Consider the following 20,025-nt stretch of genomic DNA (forward strand, 5'->3'; position numbering starts at 1 on the left):
CATTGGTCTTCCAAGGTCCTTTATCACTTGGATTGAAATTTGTTTTTCTACTACAAGTTATTTTGTTTCTTTTAATGGGAGTTTGACTGGATTTTTTAAGGCAGCTAAAGACCTAAGGCAAGGAAACCCACTTTCTCCTTTACTCTTTGTCCTCTCCATGAATTTTGTTTCCAATCTCCTTAATTTGGATGCTTCAAGAGGATTGTTTGGCTTCCACCACAAGTGTAAAAAAATAGGTTTGACACACCTATCTTTTGCTGACGATCTCCTTATTTTTTGCAAAGGGAATGTTGAGTTTGTTATTGGGGTTACTAGTGTTTTAGAAAAAAATTATAAGATGTCAGGCCTTAAACTTAATGCTTCAAAAAGTGATTTTTTTGCTATTGGAATGCCTACTACTGCTATTGAGGAAATTAAACGGATTACTGGCTTCAACCTTGGTTTTCTGCCACTAAGATACTTAGGCATCCCTCTGCTAACAAGGAAAATCTCTGAAAAGAATTGTGTGATCCTCATTGAATCCATCAAATCAAGATTGCACAACTGGTCCACCAAAACTCTTAGCTATGCAAAAAGGTTGGAACTTATCAAAACTGTGCTGTCAAGTATCATCAATTTCTGGTGAAGGCAACTTTTCCTTCCTAACTCTGTTTTAAAAAAGATTGAGCAACTTTGCTCTCGTTTCTTCTGGAAGGGGATAGACAAAGCTGCCAATGGAGCAAGAGTAAGCTGGAGAAATATTTGCTCCTTGAAATCAGAAGGTGGACTTGGGATACATGATATGAAAACCTGGAATAAAGCTAGCATGATCTTATTAATTAAAAACATACTTGCAGGTGAATGATCTCTATGGGTTACTTGGCTCCAAAACTATGTTTTTAAAGAGAAAGATTTCTGGTCTGTTGATATAAACTCCACTGCCAGTTGGAGTTTAATGAAATTACTAAAGCTAAGACCAGAGGCACACCAAGTTCTGTCATCAGGAGAACTAAAAGCTACTGCAATTTGGGACTTAATCCGGGAGAAGAAGCCTAAGGTCCCCTGGCATAAACTCTTATGGTTTCCGTTGTATATTCCCAAGCACAGTCTGATAGCTTGGATGGCTTTCCTTGATAGGCTCCCTACAAAGGAAAGGCTACAAAGAATGGGGCTTATCAATGAAAGCCTTTGCGTACACTGCAATTCTGAACTGGAAACTAGGGAGCATTTTTTTCTAAAATGTCCTACTGCAGTCTTCATTTGGGAAACTGTTTTCTCACTTTCTGGTTTGCATTTTACTGCTTGCTCATGGGAAACATTCGAAGCGTGGGCTTGCTTAACATGGAAAGGCAAATCCTTGTTAACATTAGTGATGAAGATTGTTCTCAATGCACTCATCTATATAATCTGGGAAGAAAGAAACAAAAGGGTGTTCCAAGGTCGATTCAGGTCTGCTGAAGAAATTTTTAAGGCTATTAAGGATATTGTAAGTTTACAACTTAGGGGTGGGAATATCAATACATTTTATAGTGTTTATATTTCACTCTGTAATCATTGGGGTATAGTTAATCATTGATTTTTTTGTATGTAGATTGTTTTTGTTCTGAACCCTGATTATATTTTATAGCAAATTCTGCTCTTTAGATAATAAAAGCTGAATTATCAAAAAAAATGAGGACCTCAATTAAAAGAAATTAAAACTTAAAACACGTTTTAAATAGACTAATATTATAATATAAAAATTATTTTTATACACATATTGAATTTTAATTTTAGATTATAAGCATCACTTTCTGGAGGGCCCTTCTTAAAAGAAATTAAAATATTAAAATATGTTTCAAATAGACTAATATTATAATATAAAAAATTATTTTTTATTCAGGGCCCATACAGATATCACTGATTGGGGGCCCTGGCCAGTCGCCTCTCCTGCCTAGGGCCAGCGACGGCTCTGCTTAAGCCCGATGCACCTGGCGGTTAAAAAAGTGCACGTAGAGATGGCGTTAGGTTTCGTGGAAATGGATAAAGATGTAGTTCGTGTCAAGGGGAAGAATGGTAATACTCCTTTGCACTTGATAAGTAAAGTTGGAAACCACCATGGCCTCTTACTGCTGGATAGAATTCTAGGGGTTTGTCCTGAAAGTATTGGAGATGTTACCACTAAAAACCGCACTGCTTTGCATATTGAAACCAAAAATAAGAGATTGGATGTTCTTAAAGTTCTAATCCAAATGCTTCGAAAGAAAGATAAAAACTATTATCGGCAAATGGTGAACCAGAAAGACCGACATGGCAATACTGCACTTCACATAGCTTCTAGTAATAATCAACCTCAGGTTTGTCGACTTATCTGCTTTAATAATTAATGTTACATAGATTCTTTTGTACCTCATTGACATTTTAACTGATTGTAGCAGATGCTCAGATTGCTATTAGACTGCAAGGCTGATAAGCATGCCACCAATCAGGCTGGTTGGACGGCACTGGATGTTGCAATAGGGCAAAGTAACAGAGAAATCATCAGTATTTTGCGCGGTTGCTGTGTTCCAAGAGTTTCAAACTTTAAATATAAGATCCAAAAACAAATCGCCAAGTATCATTGTAACACCCTAATCCAATACGATCAAAAAATATATAGATTAGCTTATCACCCGGGATCACCAAAGTGACTAACCTAATTTTTTTCTTTTAAAACAAATTTAGAATCATTTGATAAAATTCATCCATAGAAAAATAAATTAGAACATAGTAATAAAGTTTACAAGTACTGGAGAGCTCCCAAAATATCCAAAATAATACAATACTAAGTTTAAATCAAAAAGAGTTACGACTGAATACATAAGAGTCCATAAATAGTACATGGCCTCTAAGAATACCTCAATACATACTCTGAATACCTCGACTGATCTAGAACTACCGTCGATGGTAATACTCTGCTACTGGTTACCTAGGAACCTGAGCTGGGAAACACATTTCGAACGCTGAGTTTAGGAGCTCAATGCCACACTGTACTATACTACATGCATTCACTAGAAGAGCATGCAAGTGTCAAACACTACAACAAAATAAGTTTTTAGTGGCATTTTGAGAGTAAACGCTGCAAACTTTACATATATTGCGACGTTCACAGCGAAAACGACACAAGATAATAACAGTAGTGGCGTTTTTATTACGTCGCTAAAGACATGTACTTTTGTTGCGATTTTTATCCAGACGCCGCAATTTGTCAACTTTAGTGGCGTTCAAATTACAAGCACCGCAATTTCTGAGTCTGTATCATCCCAGAACTTTTAGTCCCCTTTTTCATTTTTAGGTTTTGCCGATTATTTTTTCCTTCACTTTTTCTCAAAGGTTTCTGCCGCTCTCCCTTTTTCTCATTTTTTCCTTCACTTTTTCCTTCATTTATTCTCAAAGATTTTTGTTCTACTCATCAGCGTAGAAGGTCGAGAAGCTCTTTCTCTCTTTGAAGATCAGCTAAAACAATAAATGGCTTCTCATTTGGTTTTCCCTCCAAATCTACAATCCCTAGAGAAGGTCGAAGAACAAAAAGATTACCAAGACAACGTCTCTTTGTTCAAAATGCTATCAATGTGTCTAAGCTTCTTGCTTCGAAACTTGAAGAATTTGTCAAAGGTTCCCGTTTCTTCTTATATATATTTTCATGATTCTTTTTCTTTTTTAGTTTTAGAATTGTGTAAATTAGGTTTCGTTTTTTTGTTAAATTAGATTAGTTTTAGCAGCTTCAAAAAAATTATGGAAAATTGAGATGAGATATGCGCTTATTCAAAAATTTCGAACTCGTAATCTAATTTATGATTGTTTTTGTCTTTTAAAGTTGTGGAGCTTTCTCAATGTATTATTCAGGTGCTTATTTTGAGAAATTTGTCAGCTTCTTGTCTTATATTTCTTTGTTGTTTCAATATCTTAACTGTAATCTATAGTTCTAGTTTCGAGATAGATCTTGATCTTTCTTTTTTGTTGTTGATTCATTGTGCAGGCGTTGCCTAATCAGCAGACTGTTGATTATCCGAGCTTCAAGCTCGTCATCGTCCACGATGTAGGAACTGGTAATTTCATTTTCCTTTGCACGTAGATTCGATTTACAAGGATTTGTTCGATACGGTTAACAGGTTGAAAGGTCGAAGTGGAACTGGTATTATTTGATGCTAATAGCTGTAGATTTTGAATTAAAGGATGTAGTAAGTTAAAATAAAGAGTTATTTTACCTTTCCATTTCCAACACATGTTTGTTAGCTCTTGACTTGAATATATGTTTTTAGTCTTCAGCTTTTGTTTGAATTATAAAATCTAATTTATTGATTTAGATGAGTGGACGCATTGCTTAGGAACTGCTCTCTAACTTTAATGTGATGGGTGCAGGAAATATGAGCGAAGTGTTTTTAGAACATTGTTTTGGTTTTGTTACTGTTTTAGCAAACTGAGTGCTTTTATATAAATGTTTACTTGGGCGTTTTTTTTTTTTCAATTTGCTGCAACCAGAGCCGTCGCTGGCCCTGGGCAAGAGAGGCGACTGCCCAGGGTCCCCAATCAGTGATATCTGTATAGGCCCTTAATAAAAAATAATTTTTTATATTATAATATTAGTCTATTTAAAACGTGTTTTAAGTTTTAATTTCTTTTAAATAGGGCCTCCAGAAAGTGATGCTTATGATTTAAAATTAAAAGAGAAAATCGCCTCAGTGACAAAAAAAAAGTTATAATATACGATTTTAACCAACTTTTTTTGGATTTGTCAAAATGACCAACAAAATCACAACGCGAAATAAAAATCGCAACGCGATCCCCAGAATCGCAAATCAGTTTCCAAAATCGCAACGCGATTCTTGAAAATCGCAATGCGATAGTACAAATTCGCATTGCGATTTTCCAAAATCGCAACGCGAATATGAAAATCGCAACGCGAACACATAAATCGCAACGCGTATCCGTAAATCGCAACGTGTATCCGTAAATCGCAACGCGTATGGGTAAATCGCAATGCGTATCCGTATATCGCAACGCGTATCGGTAAATCGCAACGATAATACATAAAATCGCAACGCGTATCCGTAAATCGCAACGCGATATTTAAAGCGCCATTATAATCGCTACGCGTATTTTATTTTCAAATTACAAAAACGAATATTAAGACAAAATCCCGTAATCGCAACTCATAACCTAAAACCTAAAATCACAACTCAGTCCCATCTCCATCTCTCACTCTCTACGGCGAAGAAATCCGTCCCCATCTCCGAAGATTTCCGTCCCCATCTCCGGTGAAATCCCTCACAACCATTCACTGTCAGAAATCCCTCACAATATTCAGAAATGGAAAATCAACCTCCGAGGGTTAGTTTTTTTAATTATTTTTATTTTGAAATGTTTGCATTATTGTAGGTTTTTCATATTGAAACTGATGATAAGTTTACTGGTCATTTCAATAATAGATTAACCATTTCACTTAGATTTCATTTCGCGTTACGATTCTGTCGTTGCGATTTTCATTTCGCGTTGCTATTCTCTCGTTGCGATTTTCAAGTTAGTATTTGTCTTTGTCTTTGTTCTGTCTTTTGGTTGAAGTAATGCAATCCATTCAAGTTTCAATTTGCAGAAGAGTCGCAACGAGATAAATGAAAATCGCAACGAGAGAATGACTGTCGCAACGAGAGAAATGAAAATCGCAACGAGAGAATCGCAACGCGATATGAAAATCGCAACGAGAGAATCGCAACGCGAAACCAAAATCGCATTGCGATTTTCATTTCGCGTTGCGATTCTCTCGTTGCGATTTTCATTTCGCGTTGCGATTCTCTCGTTGCGATTGTCATTTCGCGTTGCGATTCTCTCGTTGCGATTTTCATTTCAACCAAAAGACAAAACAGTGTTGCAAATTTTAGTTTCAAGAATAAACTACTACTTTTTATGTTTATTGTTTTTGGTATATCTTCACAGTGTAGTTTTTGGTATATCTAACTTGGTATGTTTATTGTTTTTGTAGAAATTTTTTTCGGCTCAATTGACCTTGAGAAATAAAGTCAGCCTGGCCACTACAATTGCTTCGAAGCTTTCACCTGCTCAAAGACAATTGTTTGAGGAAACCTGCTTCGGGCCATGGCTGAGAGTACAGCATCCGGGTGGAGATGCTAATTTGACCCATTTGTGGCTTCAGACCATGACATCAAATCTACCCGACAGTATACAACGTGGTGAGGAAGAGATATGGTTTCATTTTCCACCAGCGTATACTTGTTTTGGGCGGAAGGAGTTCTGCTTAATCACTGGTCTACGATTCGGACACGATGATGTAGGCCGGTACACTCGTCATATCGCCCGCCCATCATGGTTATCCCGGGTTTTTCCGGATGAGTCAATGGAGAAGCCGAACCTACATGTCGACGACCTGAAGAAATTGTTTAATAAGAAAGCTGGTTTCACTCGGATGGATGACGTCGATGTTGTCCGAGTATGCCTTCTACTACTTGTGTATGCCGGCTTTTTAGGCAGAGAGGCCAGACAACCTATTCATCGGGAGCTAATATATTGGTAGAGGACCTGAATGCATGGAATCTGTTTCCGTGGGGTTCGTATATATGGAAAGCTACCTGGACTAAGTTGTCGTCTGCCTTTGATGACCGCAAAAGTTTGCGGGGCGATGGGTCCAAATACACTTTGTCAGGCTTTGTTTGGGCCTTTAAGGTAAGAATTTCTATATAATGTTTCTAAAATTATAATTAATTATTTAACAATTACTAATTTTGTTATTATATTGTTTGTAGATTTGGATATTCGAGGCTTTCCCCAGCATGCGTACATATGCAATAAAAACGTCAAATGATATTCCCAGGGCTATTTCCTGGAAGAGGAAAACTCTGTTGGATTGGGAAGACTTAATACCATATGCGACAATAAATAATGTAAGTTAACACAAATACTTTCATATAATATATAAACAAGTTATTAATAGTAGACGTTTAACTTTGTTTGAGTTTTTATATTTTAGGAGGCCAACATTCCATTACAAAGACTGACACCCACGGAGGAAGAGCTTGCCACTGATTGGTGGCAAGCTAGTCAGAGTTTTTTTGATGGCACGGATGATGAGCAGCATCCACTTCCTCCAATTCGAGAGCCATCACCTCACCTAGAGCCATCACCCGATCGACCCGACTATACACCTCTAGAACGAGAGCCATCACCTATCCCGTCACATCATCGAGCCTCTTCTCCACCATCACCTCATGATAGGCGACCGGCAAAGATGCCACGACTCCTATCTCCCTGTTCTCCACCTCCACCTCAACGGGATGAGTCAAGGGAGTTACGTGATGAGGTCAATGCCTTGCGTGAGGAGATCGGTACTCTACGCGATAACGATGGTGCATGGCGTGTGGAGGTGTCAACTTTACGTGGTGAGGTTGCCGCTCTACGTGAGATGATAGTATCGTTGCAGAATGAGGTTCATACTCTACGCAACGAGGTAAGTTTAAGATTTTCTATATTTAACTTAATGATAAATTTACTCGTAATTTCACTTAGATTAGCCATTTCACTTAGATTGCTTAGTAAATTTATTCGGTTGCTGCCAATTCTGCTAAACTGTGTATTCTTTAACACTGTGAAATAGTATTTGTCTTTGTTTTGTCTTTTGGTTGAAAGTAAATTTGTTCGGTTGCTGCCAATTCTGCTAAACTGTGTATTCTTTAACACTGTGAAATAGTATTTGTCTTTGTTTTGTCTTTTGGTTGAAAGTAAATTTGTTCGGTTGCTGCCAATTCTGCTAAACTGTGTATTCTTTAACACTGTGAAATAGTATTTGTCTTTGTTTTGTCTTTTGGTTGAAAGTAAATTTGTTCGGTTGCTGCCAATTCTGCTAAACTGTGTATTCTTTAACACTGTGAAATAGTATTTGTCTTTGTTTTGTCTTTTGGTTGAAAGTAAATTTGTTCGGTTGCTGCCAATTCTGCTAAACTGTGTATTCTTTAACACTGTGAAATAGTATTTGTCTTTTTTTTGTCTTTTGGTTGAAGTAATGCAATCCATTCAAGTTTCAATTTGCAGAAGAAGAAATAGTTTACTTTCGCAACACGAAACTTAAAATCGCAACGCGAAACCAAAATCGCAACGCGAAATAAAAATCGCAACGACAGAATCGCAACGCGAAACCAAAATCGCAACGACAAGATCGCAACGCGAAACCAAAATCGCATTGCGATTTTCATTTCGCGTTGCGATTCTTTCGTTGCGATTTTCATTTCGCATTGCGATTCTGTCGTTGCGATTTTCATTTTGCGTTGCGATTTTGGTTTCGCGTTGCGATTTTAAGTTTCGTGTTGCGAAAGTAAACTATTTCTTCTTCTGCAAATTGAAACTTGAATGGATTGCATTACTTCAACCAATAGACAAAACAAAGACAAATACTAACTTCAGGGTATTAGTTTGAAACATATTTTTCTTTGTTATCTGATGCATTTTGTGAACTATGATAGAATAATGACTTGGGTGAATACAATGCAAGTTTGAAACATATTTGTCTTTGTTTTCACTGTTTAAATATCATGTCTGTTTATTTACTGATTTTTGTATTTAATTATTTAGCGGCCCGATAGAGTGGATGCTTTACGTCGGGTTATGCTTGCACGACGGAGTTCACGCATCAGACAGCGTGCACGGGCTATTAAGTCTCCGTACACCCCAATAGTGCGAAGACACCGCAAGAAGAAGCCCGACTCGCATGTCATCCCTCAAGAGTCCACTCCTATCGTTGAAGAGGCCCCCCCTATCATTCCTCGAGAGTCCCCTCCCACCGTTCAAGAGGCCACTGTCATCATTGAAGAGGTCCCTCCCACCATTCAAGAGCCCGATTCACATGGCGTCATATGTAGGCTTCTTGAGAAACCCTCTGACGTGCCGGACATGATGGATTCAAGTTGGCTCTCGTATGAGTTACCGGCCAGTACCATACCGGTATCTGAAGAGGAGAGGGAACAACTACCGGACACAATTCTGGATAACACCCTTTGGGCTAAGACCGCTGTTGATTTTATCTACATGAGCAGAGCCAGGGGTGTTTCACTGACATATGCAAGCTCACCGATGATATCTATTTGTTGCTTGATCGGTCTTGGTGGGGCGTATTATTAGGGGTCGAAGACAATGGCTATTTCGATGGGGGGTAAGTCTTATATTTTTCTTATATTTCAATTTGATTAATTTTTTTTTTAAATTTATGTAAGTCACTAATATATGTCTTTTTTTGTAAAACAACATATCGATGCGTGGGTGACACGTCTTCTAATAATAAGAAAACTTAAGAAAAATAAAAATATACGATATACAATTATGCCGACGTCTTTTCACGCCGTTCACTTGAAGAATGCACGAGATGAATCATTTGATTTGGGCAATGGACAAGCTAAACTTTATCCTGCATGGTGGGAGGTCGATAAGGTTAGTATTTATTTTAGATTGAGTTTAAAGGTTTTATGAAATAAGTGCGCAAATGAATGAATTATTACTTATGATTGTAGGTGTTTATCCCTATTTTGGAACGTAAACATTGGATTCTCGTCGAGCTTCAGCTCCCATCCCTTAAGACAATAGTGTATGACAGCATGATAAATTACATATCATTGGCTGATTTAAGAGATGTTATTAAGGGATGGAGCTCTCATTTGGCTAAATTCTTGGATGCGATCAATTATTGGACTCGTTCTGGAAACAAGAAGCCAAAGAAGCTCAATATTACAGTTATTAGAGACGAGACCGCGCCACAACAAACGAGCGGAGCCAGAGGAGATTGTGGTCCTCTCGTATGCTTGGCGTTGGAGCGTTTGACGACGGGAAGCATCAAGTATCTACCTCCCACCGATAGAGATAGAGCTGCAGTAGGCTTGTGGTTTCGGCATTATATGGCTAAATCGATATATACGAGACGCTGCCTACCTGCATCCGCGTTATAAAAATGTCCATAAACAATTGGTAAGTTTATATACTTTTGGTTTGAAAATGTTTGGTTAAGTATCTAGAATTCAATAATTTGCTGTTTGTAGGTTTTAGATGTGTAGAAAGTGTTGTTTGAGCAAATGTTTGGTTTCTGCAGGTTAATCTCAGAAGTGAACTGCGTGAAAATGATGTATGGCTGCAAAAGTTGATTCAATAGTTTAATTGATTGTTTTTTGATTGTTTAATTGATTTGTAAAAGTTTATTCAATAGTAGATGATCGGAAATAAGAATTATTGCTTATTTTTTGATTGTTTAATTGATTTGTAAAAGATGATTTGTAAAAGTTGATTTGTGTAATTGATGCGAACATAATTCTTATTTGTGCTTGTTTAATTGATTGAAATGTAATGGTTGATTTTGTTGATTTCAATCTGCATTATGTTGAAGGCAAAATGACTATCGCAATGCGAAATGAAAATCGCAATGCGAAATGAAAATCGCAACGAGAGAATCGCAATGCGAAATGAAAATCGCAATGCGGAAATGAAAATCGCAACGAGAGAATCGCAATGTGTTTATAATTTCGCATTGCGATCTCTCGTTGCGATTTTCATTTCGCATTGCGATTTTCATTTCGCATTGCGATTCTCTCGTTGCAATTTTCATTTCGCATTGCGATTTTCATTTCGCATTGCGATTCTCTCGTTGCGATTTTCATTTCGCATTGCGATTTTCATTTCGCATTGCGATTCTCTCGTTGCGATTTTCATTTCGCATTGCGATTTTCATTTCGCATTGCGATTCTCTCGTTGCGATTTTCATTTCCGCATTGCGATTTTCATGTTGGGATTTTCATTTCGCGTTGCGATTGTAATTTCCGTGTTGCGATAGTCAAATGCATGCCTAATAGTGATAACAACTGAATAACAAGAGTTGGTTAAGTCAAAATGGTTGGCCTGAGTCATTAATTCAACTGAAAATGTTAAAAGTTCACACATAAAATCCACATAATACAACGTTTGCATTTAAAAATCACCTAAGTTAACAGTCCCAAAAGGTGAAGCCAATTGTGATTGGGATTTTAAAGATGATTGCCTTTTTCTTGACACCATATGAGCTTTGGATTTTGATGAGGATCCATATTTTGGTAGAGGAAAAGATGATTTTGATGGCACTGGTGATCCACATGTCAACCTTGTATGACCACTTTCCTTGCACCGACTACATGTCGATCTCTTCTTCTCTTCACCCTTAGACGGTATACGATCGTGACTTTTTGGTCGGCCAGGTAGCCTTCTGTCCATGGCTGGTGGCAAAACTGTTTGTAAGTCATCTGGTATGTCCCACTCAGAAGGATGTGGAATAGGGTAGACAATCTCGGCATAAGTCTGTCGATAAACTTCTGTAGTGTAGCAATCCATAGCGTATGCGCTTGAATCATCTTGGTTTAAATGAAGAGCAACTTTTATAACATGGCCACACGGATAACCAGATGTTTGCCATTTCATACAACTACACGTCTTTGCATTTAGATCGACTAGCCCATTTAAGTTATTATCCAGTACTTGAAACAAAGTGTTTGAACATGGTTCAACTCTCCATGACGTTGACTTCACAACACGTTTCGTTATCTTTTTTTCAGTCCATGGTGTAACACGATGTTCCAATGTTCCTGTAAATTTAAATAAACAATACTTAGTAAAATATATAAATATGATAAGTTACGAATTCAAAGAAATAATACCTGCATGGTTTCTTTTCTTGTAGTACCACTGTTGAATAGAGGCTCGAAAAAACTCCATTAACATAGTAATGGGTAATTTCCGGGAATGACGACTTAGAGCGTTGATTGATTCTGCACTATTAGACGTCATGAAACCATATCTTGCTCCAAGTTGATGTACTCTTGACCATCTTTCAAACTCGACATCTTCTAGTGTTTGAGCACACTGAGGCAAAACACGTCTTAAACAATTTATATGCTTATTGAAATCCACTTCCCGATAAGCTTTTACAGCCTTCCAGTATGTCCATTTGTGCTTTTTTATACCAGCAGACCTTGATTTTAGATTTCTATACAAATGAACACCACAAAGTCCATGAAAAGCATCTGGGAAACACCTTCTAACAGCGTTGTCAATTGAGTTTGCCCTATCGGATATGATTGTCAGATTGCTAATAGGACCTATGCAATCCCTAAGATGCCCCATAAACCATGTCCATGAATCAGAGGTTTCAGATTTGCCAACCCCGTAAGCTATTGGCAATATCCCATTGTTAGCATCCATGGCTACTGCTAATAAGTTTACTCCAAGGTATCGACCTTTCAAATGTGCTCCGTCAACTATAATAACTGGGCGCATGCAAGTAATAAACGAACGAATCTACAAAATAATATACACAAGAAATATAATCATTTAAATGTGAAATGCATGTAACTAACAAAAATGAGTCAACAAAATTATATTGATTTACTAACCGTAGCACCAATGGCGATAAACAGCAACTCAAAGCGTCCATCTCTATCTGTTTTGATATGAGTTACCGACCCAGGATTTTTCAGCTTTAAATTGTGACAATAAGCCGGCAGTTGGGCAAACGATGCTTCTGGCGACCCCCTCAACAATTCCAAGGCATAACATTTGGCTCTCCAAGCTTGAGAATATGATATACTAATCTTGAACCGAGCATTCATGTCAGTCATAATTTCATGTCCCCGATATACCCTGCCATTCAAAAACATTAACTCAGCCAGAAAACCACCCAACACCTTTTGTTTGCCTGTCTATGGTGAGGAAAAACTTGGGTTCTTGAACATGTATGTTTATCAATAAAAGTCCTAACTTGAAACATTTTGCAATCTTTTATTCTCTTTGCAATCATACGCCACGTACAGTTTTTGTCAATCATACACCTTGTTTCGAAACGATCTTTGCTTGATTTGTTAACTTTTAGTTGATAGCCATCTTCCACACATTTCGTATATAAAGCTATCTTCAAGTCTTCCTTTGTATCAAAACAATCATCTTTCTTGATACGAATAACTTTTGTGTAACAATCAACTGCTTTCTTTATCAACTCTTCTTCCGGTATCTGAAGTAATTCTGGCATATTCCAGTTATACGCCCGTGGCATTTTCTTTTCTTCGGGGACTTTTTCTTCTTCTTTTTCTTCTTCAGGATTATATGAATTACAGAATGGATGTTCAACATGTTCATTCACAGTCGTAACTTCCTCCTCATTATCATCAACAATACATTCTTCGGCAACGGCTGTTTCATCATCAAAATTCGGGTATTGACCAATATCAATATCATTACACGCATGGTCTGTTTCTTCTTCTGAAACATCATCAAAATCCGTGTATTGACCAATATCAAAGTCCGGATATTGACCAAGACCAAATTTCGAATACTGACTAGTACTCACAATTTTTTCTGTTGGCTCATCATCGTCTAACTGGTCAATACGAAAACCGGAATTTGGTGCTGAAAGTTGATTGGGATTTGGATTAGAGAAAGGTTGTGGGTTTTGAGAAAAACTTAGTTGATTACTACCCGCTACTGACCCAACAATACTACTTCTAGGTTCAACAACATACAATGTAACATCATCTTGTGAAACCCTAATGTAAGCAATGAATCGTTCAACATCTTCATTGTCGGTTAACAAATAAACTTTACCATTTCTCTGATAAGATAGCCTAAATCCACTTAGGGGCTCTAAATTCAATTTATTTGAAACACGTAGCATTAGAGTTTCATAAGTTAACTTTTGTAAAGACAATTTTAGTTGAAGATTCATGGGTAAAGGCATATATTGTAAAACACCATGAACATTATCCCATGACCCTCCAAAACACAAATCTATCCAAACATGATCAACATTAGATGATTTCATGGTTGTAAATTAATTTACTAAACAGACGAGCTGCGAAACTAAAACATGTTGCCGGATTGGGAAGGATGTCGTTGGATATAGGAACGGATGTCGCCGGAGAGAGTGATAGATGGAGATGGAATGAGTTGCGATTTAGGGATTTAGTTTATGATTTCAGTGTTATATACCCAAAATTTCAGTGTTGTGATTTACAGATTCTCGTTGCGATTTACGGATTATCGTTGCGATTTACAGATTCTCGTTGCGATTTACAGATTATCGTTGCGATTTACGGATACGCGTTGCGATATACGGATACGCATTGCGATTTACCCATACGCGTTGCGATTTACGGATACACGTTGCGATTTACGGATACGAGTTGCGATTTATGTGTTCGCGTTGCGATTTTCATATTCGCGTTGCGATTTTGGAAAATCGCAATGCGAATTTGTATTATCGCATTGCGATTTTCAAGAATCGCGTTGCGATTTTGGAAACTGATTTGCGATTCTGGGGATCGCGTTGCGATTTTTATTTCGCGTTGCGATTTTGTTGGTCATTTTGGCAAATCCAAAAAAAGTTGGTTAAAATCGTATATTATAACTTTTTTTTTGTCACTGAGGCGATTTTCTCAAATTAAAATTCAATCTGTGTGGGACCCTTAATAAAAAAATTTATATATTAAAATATTGGTCTATTTAAAACGTGTTTTAAGTTTTAAATTTTTTAAGTGAGGCCCTCCGGAAAGTGATGCTTACAATCTAAAATTAAAATTCAATCTGTGTGGGCCCCTCAATAAAAAAAATATCTCATTAATTGAATGGGCCTTTAAAAATTAAAATACATTAAAAAAACTAAATCCAATCTAAAATAAATAGTTGTTATAATATAATTATTATTTTGTATGAAAAGTAATTACTTGTATTTATTTTTTAACTTCCCTATACACATTTTTAGTGCAATGATGGATTCTCAACCGCTCTTTTTTTTTCTTTTGGTCTTTGTACTTGTATATATATGATGATTAGTGAGCATTTGTTAAAAAAATATTCTTATATTTTGATTATATATTTTAAAGCTTATGTTTATCTTTTGTTTTTTCTCAAGATACAAAGATTATTCATCCATTAAGATACAAAGGTTAACCTAAACTAAGGTCAAATATATTTTATAAATTTATGATTTTGCTTTGATTTTATTTATGTAAATCCTAAATTTTTGTATATTTATAATTTGGGGTTGTTAATTATGGGTTTTTATTGTTTTTTTCATAATTATGATAATGTAGGTGAGAGTGTGTTACATCATTGATTAATTTATCTAAAAGTGAGGCAAAACTTCAACGACGATGACTCAGGTGCTATTATTCTATATTTTTTGCTTCATATTTTCATTATGTAATGTTACCGCGAAAACATGCTTATGCTAGTGAAGAATGGAAAAAATGAACAAAAGAATTACTAGAATCGCAAAAGGGAGCTTTAGATAAAAAAAATATCAAAACGAGTGAGATTCTTTGGATGATGATGGGTCGGAAGTAGATGAAGATAATATTGAACATTTTAATGAAAATTTGAATGATGATAATACCCTCCATGACGATACTAGGAATTTAAATAATGTACTTGATGGGTTAAACGTTGATATTGGCATTGATGAACATATAATCCCTCCTTTGATATATATTATCCTAGAAATTGGGGTGTTCTTGATACTAAAACTAGAGATTTTTTTTTATTGAAAAAGGACCCATTAGAGAATTAAATATCATATTTCCTAAGGATAAATTTTCTAGACATTTTTCTTATTCCTATTTCTCTAGAAAATTGAGCAATGGAGAAACTCTTGATAGAAAGTGGTTAGTTTACTCTAAACATGTGAATAAATTATATTGTTTTTGTTGTAAATTATTCACTTCTCAAAATAACAGAATTGTTTTAGCAAATGATGGGATGGATGATTGTAAGGATTTTAGCGAGAGACTCAAACAACATGAGAATAGTGTTGAGCATATGACTAATATGAATACTTTGAATGAAACAAGAATAAGGTGACAAAATAATAAAGGTATTGATAAAGATTTGCAAGACGTAATAAAAGGAACGTTGGAGACAAGTTTTAATAAGTATAATATCAGTTGTGAAATGTCTTGCCAAAAATAATTTAGCTTTTTGTGGTTCTAGTGGAAGACTTTATGAGGATAATAATGGTAATTTTTTAGGTTTAATTAAAATGATAGATGAATTCGATTTAATAATGCAAGATCATGTTAGACGTATCCAAAACCAAGAAATTCACTATTACTAACCTTGGTCCTCAAATTCAAAATGAGTTGTTTTTTCTTTTGGCTCATAGTGTTAGAACTTCTATGATAAGGATTATTAAAGAGTCAAAATATTTTTCTATTATCCTTTATTTTACCCCAAATGTGAGTCATCAAGAACAAATAAGTTTGATAGTACGATGTGTAAATGTGTCAAGTAATGAAATAAAAACAGATGATTGTTTTTTGGAATTCTTAAATCTAAATGATACATCCCTGATTAGGAATTTTTAATGAATTATTAAGTGTGTGCAAGTCACTTAATTTGGATGTTAATGATATTAGAGGTCAAGGTTATGACAATAGTTCTAATATGATAGGAAAACACCAAGAGGTTCAAAAGAGGTTACTTGAAATAAATCCAAGGGTTTTATAAATGTCATGTGTTTGCCATAGTCTTAATCTCACTCTATCGGATATGGATCATTCTTGTGTGAAAGCTATTTCTTTTTTTGGAAATGTGCAATGCATATACACATTATTTGCACGCTCTACTAAAAGATGGAAGATTTTAGTCGATAATGTTAAAACTTTTATAGTGAAATCTTTATGTAATACTCGATGAGAGAGTCAAATAAAAAGTGTTAAAGCTATTAGATTTTAAGAACCTCAAATAAAATTAGCTTTATTGGCATTGTATAATGTAAAGAACTAGATTTTTCCGGTAGTGAAAGAATTATAATTCTTTTATTCAAAAGAAAAAATTGTATCTTACATATGAAGGTACATAGGCTTTTTATACACATGAATTAGAGACCTAGATAAAATAAGTCATATTTTCTACAAATTAAGTAGTTTTAGAGATAAATTAGGAAGAAGAGTTTAACTTAAACACAACTTACACTCCCCCTCAAGCTGGGGAATAAATATTGTGAAGACCCAGCTTGAATGTAATTTCGTCAAAAGGAAATTCTTGGAAGTGCCTTGGTCAATACATCGGCTAGCTGGTTTTGTGAAGAGACGTAGTTTAGTTTCAGAGTTCCACAATTTACTTTTTCTGCAATAAAGTTTCTATCGATCTCCACATGTTTTGTTTTGTCTTGGTGCACCAGATTCTTTGCAATGCTTATCGCAGATTTGATGTCACTTTGAAGTTCAAAATAGTTGTTTTCGTACATCTCTAGTTCGGTTAAGAGTCTTTGTATCCAAATTCCTTCACATATCCCGAGTGTTATTGCCCTATATTATGCTTCTGCACTGCTCCTGGAGACTACTGATTGTTTCTTACTCCTCTATGTTACCAGGTTTCCCCATACAAATTAACAATATCTTGTGGTTGACCTTCTATCTGTTAATTCTCCAGCCCAGCTTGAATCTGAGAAGATTTTAATTGTTCTGTCTTCATGTTTTCTGAAAATCAAACCATGTCCTGGTGTCATCTTTAAATATCTTAATATTCGATTGATTGCCTCAAGATGTTCTTCTCTCGAATCATTCATGTATTGTCTCAAAATGTTAACATGAAAAGCAATGTCAGGTCTAGTTAGAGATAGATAAGTGGGTTTACCCACTAACCTCTTATAATGTTCCTTGTTTACCAGGTTTCCATCTTTACTCAATTTTAAGTTAACTTCCATAGGAATTTCCGAGGGCTTACAATTAGTCATTCTAGTTTCATAAAGTAAGTTTATAATATATTTTCTTTGATTTATGACAATTCCTTCTCGTGATCTCATTACCTCCATGCCTAGGAAATATCTTAGAGTTCCCAAATCTTTGGCTTCAAATTCCTTTGCTAGTAAAGTCTTCAACTTTTCGATTTCAACTAAGTCATCACCCGTGATGATGATATCATCAACGTAGACAATCAAGATTGACTTCTTATCAGGATGAGTTTTTACAAATAGTGTGTGATAAGATTGAAACTATTTGTAGTTGTCTTGTAATATTACTTTTGTGAATCTATAAACCAAGATTGAGGTGATTGTTTTAGACCATATAAGGATTTCAGTAATTTACATACCCTGTTATTTCCAGAATGAATTTCTGGTGGAACTCGTATATAGATTTCTTCTTCAAGATTTCTATTTAGAAATGCATTTTTCATGTCTAGTTGGTGAAGTATTCAATCCTTATTTACCGCCAAGGATAATAGAACTCGAACAGTGTTGAGTTTTGCAACTGGAGCAAATGTCTCCTGATAGTCAACTCCACAAGTCTGAGTGAACCCTTTTGCCACAAGTCTAGCCTTATATCTCTCAATTTTTCCATTTGCCTTGAATTTCACGGTAAAGACCTATTTGCAGCCGACTGGTTTCTTGTCTTTAGGTAGATCAACGATGACCCAGGTTTTGTTCTTTTCTAGAGTTGAAATTTCTTCAGCTAAAATTTCTTCTTTAACTGTCTTCTTCCACTCAGGACTTTTTAATGCATCCTTTATGGTTTCTGGAATGTGAATATGATCAACTTAAGCTATGAAAGTCTTAAGACCAAACATTAGTTTCCCATAAGCAATAAATTTAATAATAGGATGAGTTGCACATCGTCTAACTCCCTTTCTTTGAGCAATTGGTAACTCACTAGTATCAATTACCACATCCAACTTACTTTGGTCACCATATCCTTCGTTTGTCGATGAATTTAAACCCGGTTCTAGCTCTTGACAATGCATCAGTTGCGGTGTGCAAGGTAGGGCTTATTTGGGTCGTCTTTTGTGGATGGGAATATCGGTAGATGGCTTGGGTATTTTATGAGAGTCGATAGAATTAGTGGATTGGTTTTCATTATCATATAAGGTGGTGTTAGGAGGTTGTGGAGTGGTAGTTTTTTCAATAGAAGATGGACTGATGGGTAACTCAGTAATAATCGGTAAAAATTGAAATTCAAACTCACTCTCCCCCTGGATTTTGATTTTTGAGAAGAACGATTTATGTTCTTGAAAAGTGACATCTATAGATGTGAAAAATCATTTTGTAGAAAGAGAGTAGCAACGATAACTTTTCTAATTGGATGAATAACCAACAAAGACACACTGAATTGTCTGATGATCAAGTTTAGACTTATGTGGATTGTGGTCATGGAAAAAGGCAGTACAACCAAAGACACGAAGATGAACAAAAGAGGTAAAAGGTTTGAAATGAGGGAATTTAGTGGAAATGATATCTCGTGGACACTTAAAGGCAAGAATTTTACTAGGCAAACAATTGATTAGAAAAGTAGATGTTAAAAGAGTTTCACCCCAAAGGTATTTTGAAACATTAGAAGAAAAAAAAGTAGTTCTCGGGTTACCTCAAGAAGATGACTGTTTTTACGTTCGGCGACCCCATTTTATTGTGGAGTGTCGACATAAGAAGTGAGGTGGACTATTCCGTTTTCCTGGAAGAAAGATCTCAATGACTGAGAGAGGTATTCCCCACCATTATCAGATTTCAGGATGCCAATAGAACTTTGGAATTGTGTTTCAACCATTTTGTGGAATCGTGAAGATGATACAAAACTCAGATTTGTCCTTCATAAGAAAGGTCCAAGTGGTACGAGAGTGGTTATCAATAAAAGTAATAAACCAATAAATTCCATGTAAACCTATAACTCGTGAAGGTCCCCAAATATCACTCTAAATTAAGGAAAAAGGTTTAGGTGAGTGAGAGGGAGAAGAATGATAAGAGCTCCGAATATGTTTTGCAAGAGAACAAATGTCACAAGAAAACGATACGGGATTTTTATTAATAAATAATTTGGGAAATAATTTTACAAAATAAGGAAAACTTAAAGTCCTACCCTAAAATGCCCTAACACAATGTCGACAGCCGTATCTGTAGGAGAAACTGAAACAAAGGAATAGATAAATGGTGTGGGTGAGTGGTTTGGAAAGAGAGCATAAGGGGGAACGTCAATGATGTAGAGTCCACCATGATGCCTAGTATTGCTAATCACCATCCCCGAGGTCAAATCCTGAAAT

The 20,025-nt window shown here is 35.9% G+C and overlaps 1 protein-coding gene across 1 annotated transcript; it reads left to right on the top strand.

Annotated features, from left to right (window-relative positions):
• Positions 1–1,976: 1,976 nt before the first annotated feature.
• On the top strand, positions 1,977–3,465 carry LOC120116595 (ankyrin repeat-containing protein BDA1-like). The gene is made up of 3 exons (XM_039137035.1): positions 1,977–2,315; positions 2,397–2,531; positions 3,394–3,465. Exons 1-3 carry the CDS (start codon positions 1,977–1,979, stop codon positions 3,463–3,465), a joined length of 546 nt encoding a protein of 181 aa, XP_038992966.1.
• Positions 3,466–20,025: the final 16,560 nt, after the last annotated feature.

This window comes from Hibiscus syriacus, unplaced genomic scaffold, assembly GCF_006381635.1.
Source record: "Hibiscus syriacus cultivar Baekdansim isolate YM2019G1 unplaced genomic scaffold, ASM638163v2 tig00110299_pilon, whole genome shotgun sequence".
In the NCBI taxonomy this organism is placed as follows: Eukaryota; Viridiplantae; Streptophyta; class Magnoliopsida; order Malvales; family Malvaceae; genus Hibiscus; species Hibiscus syriacus.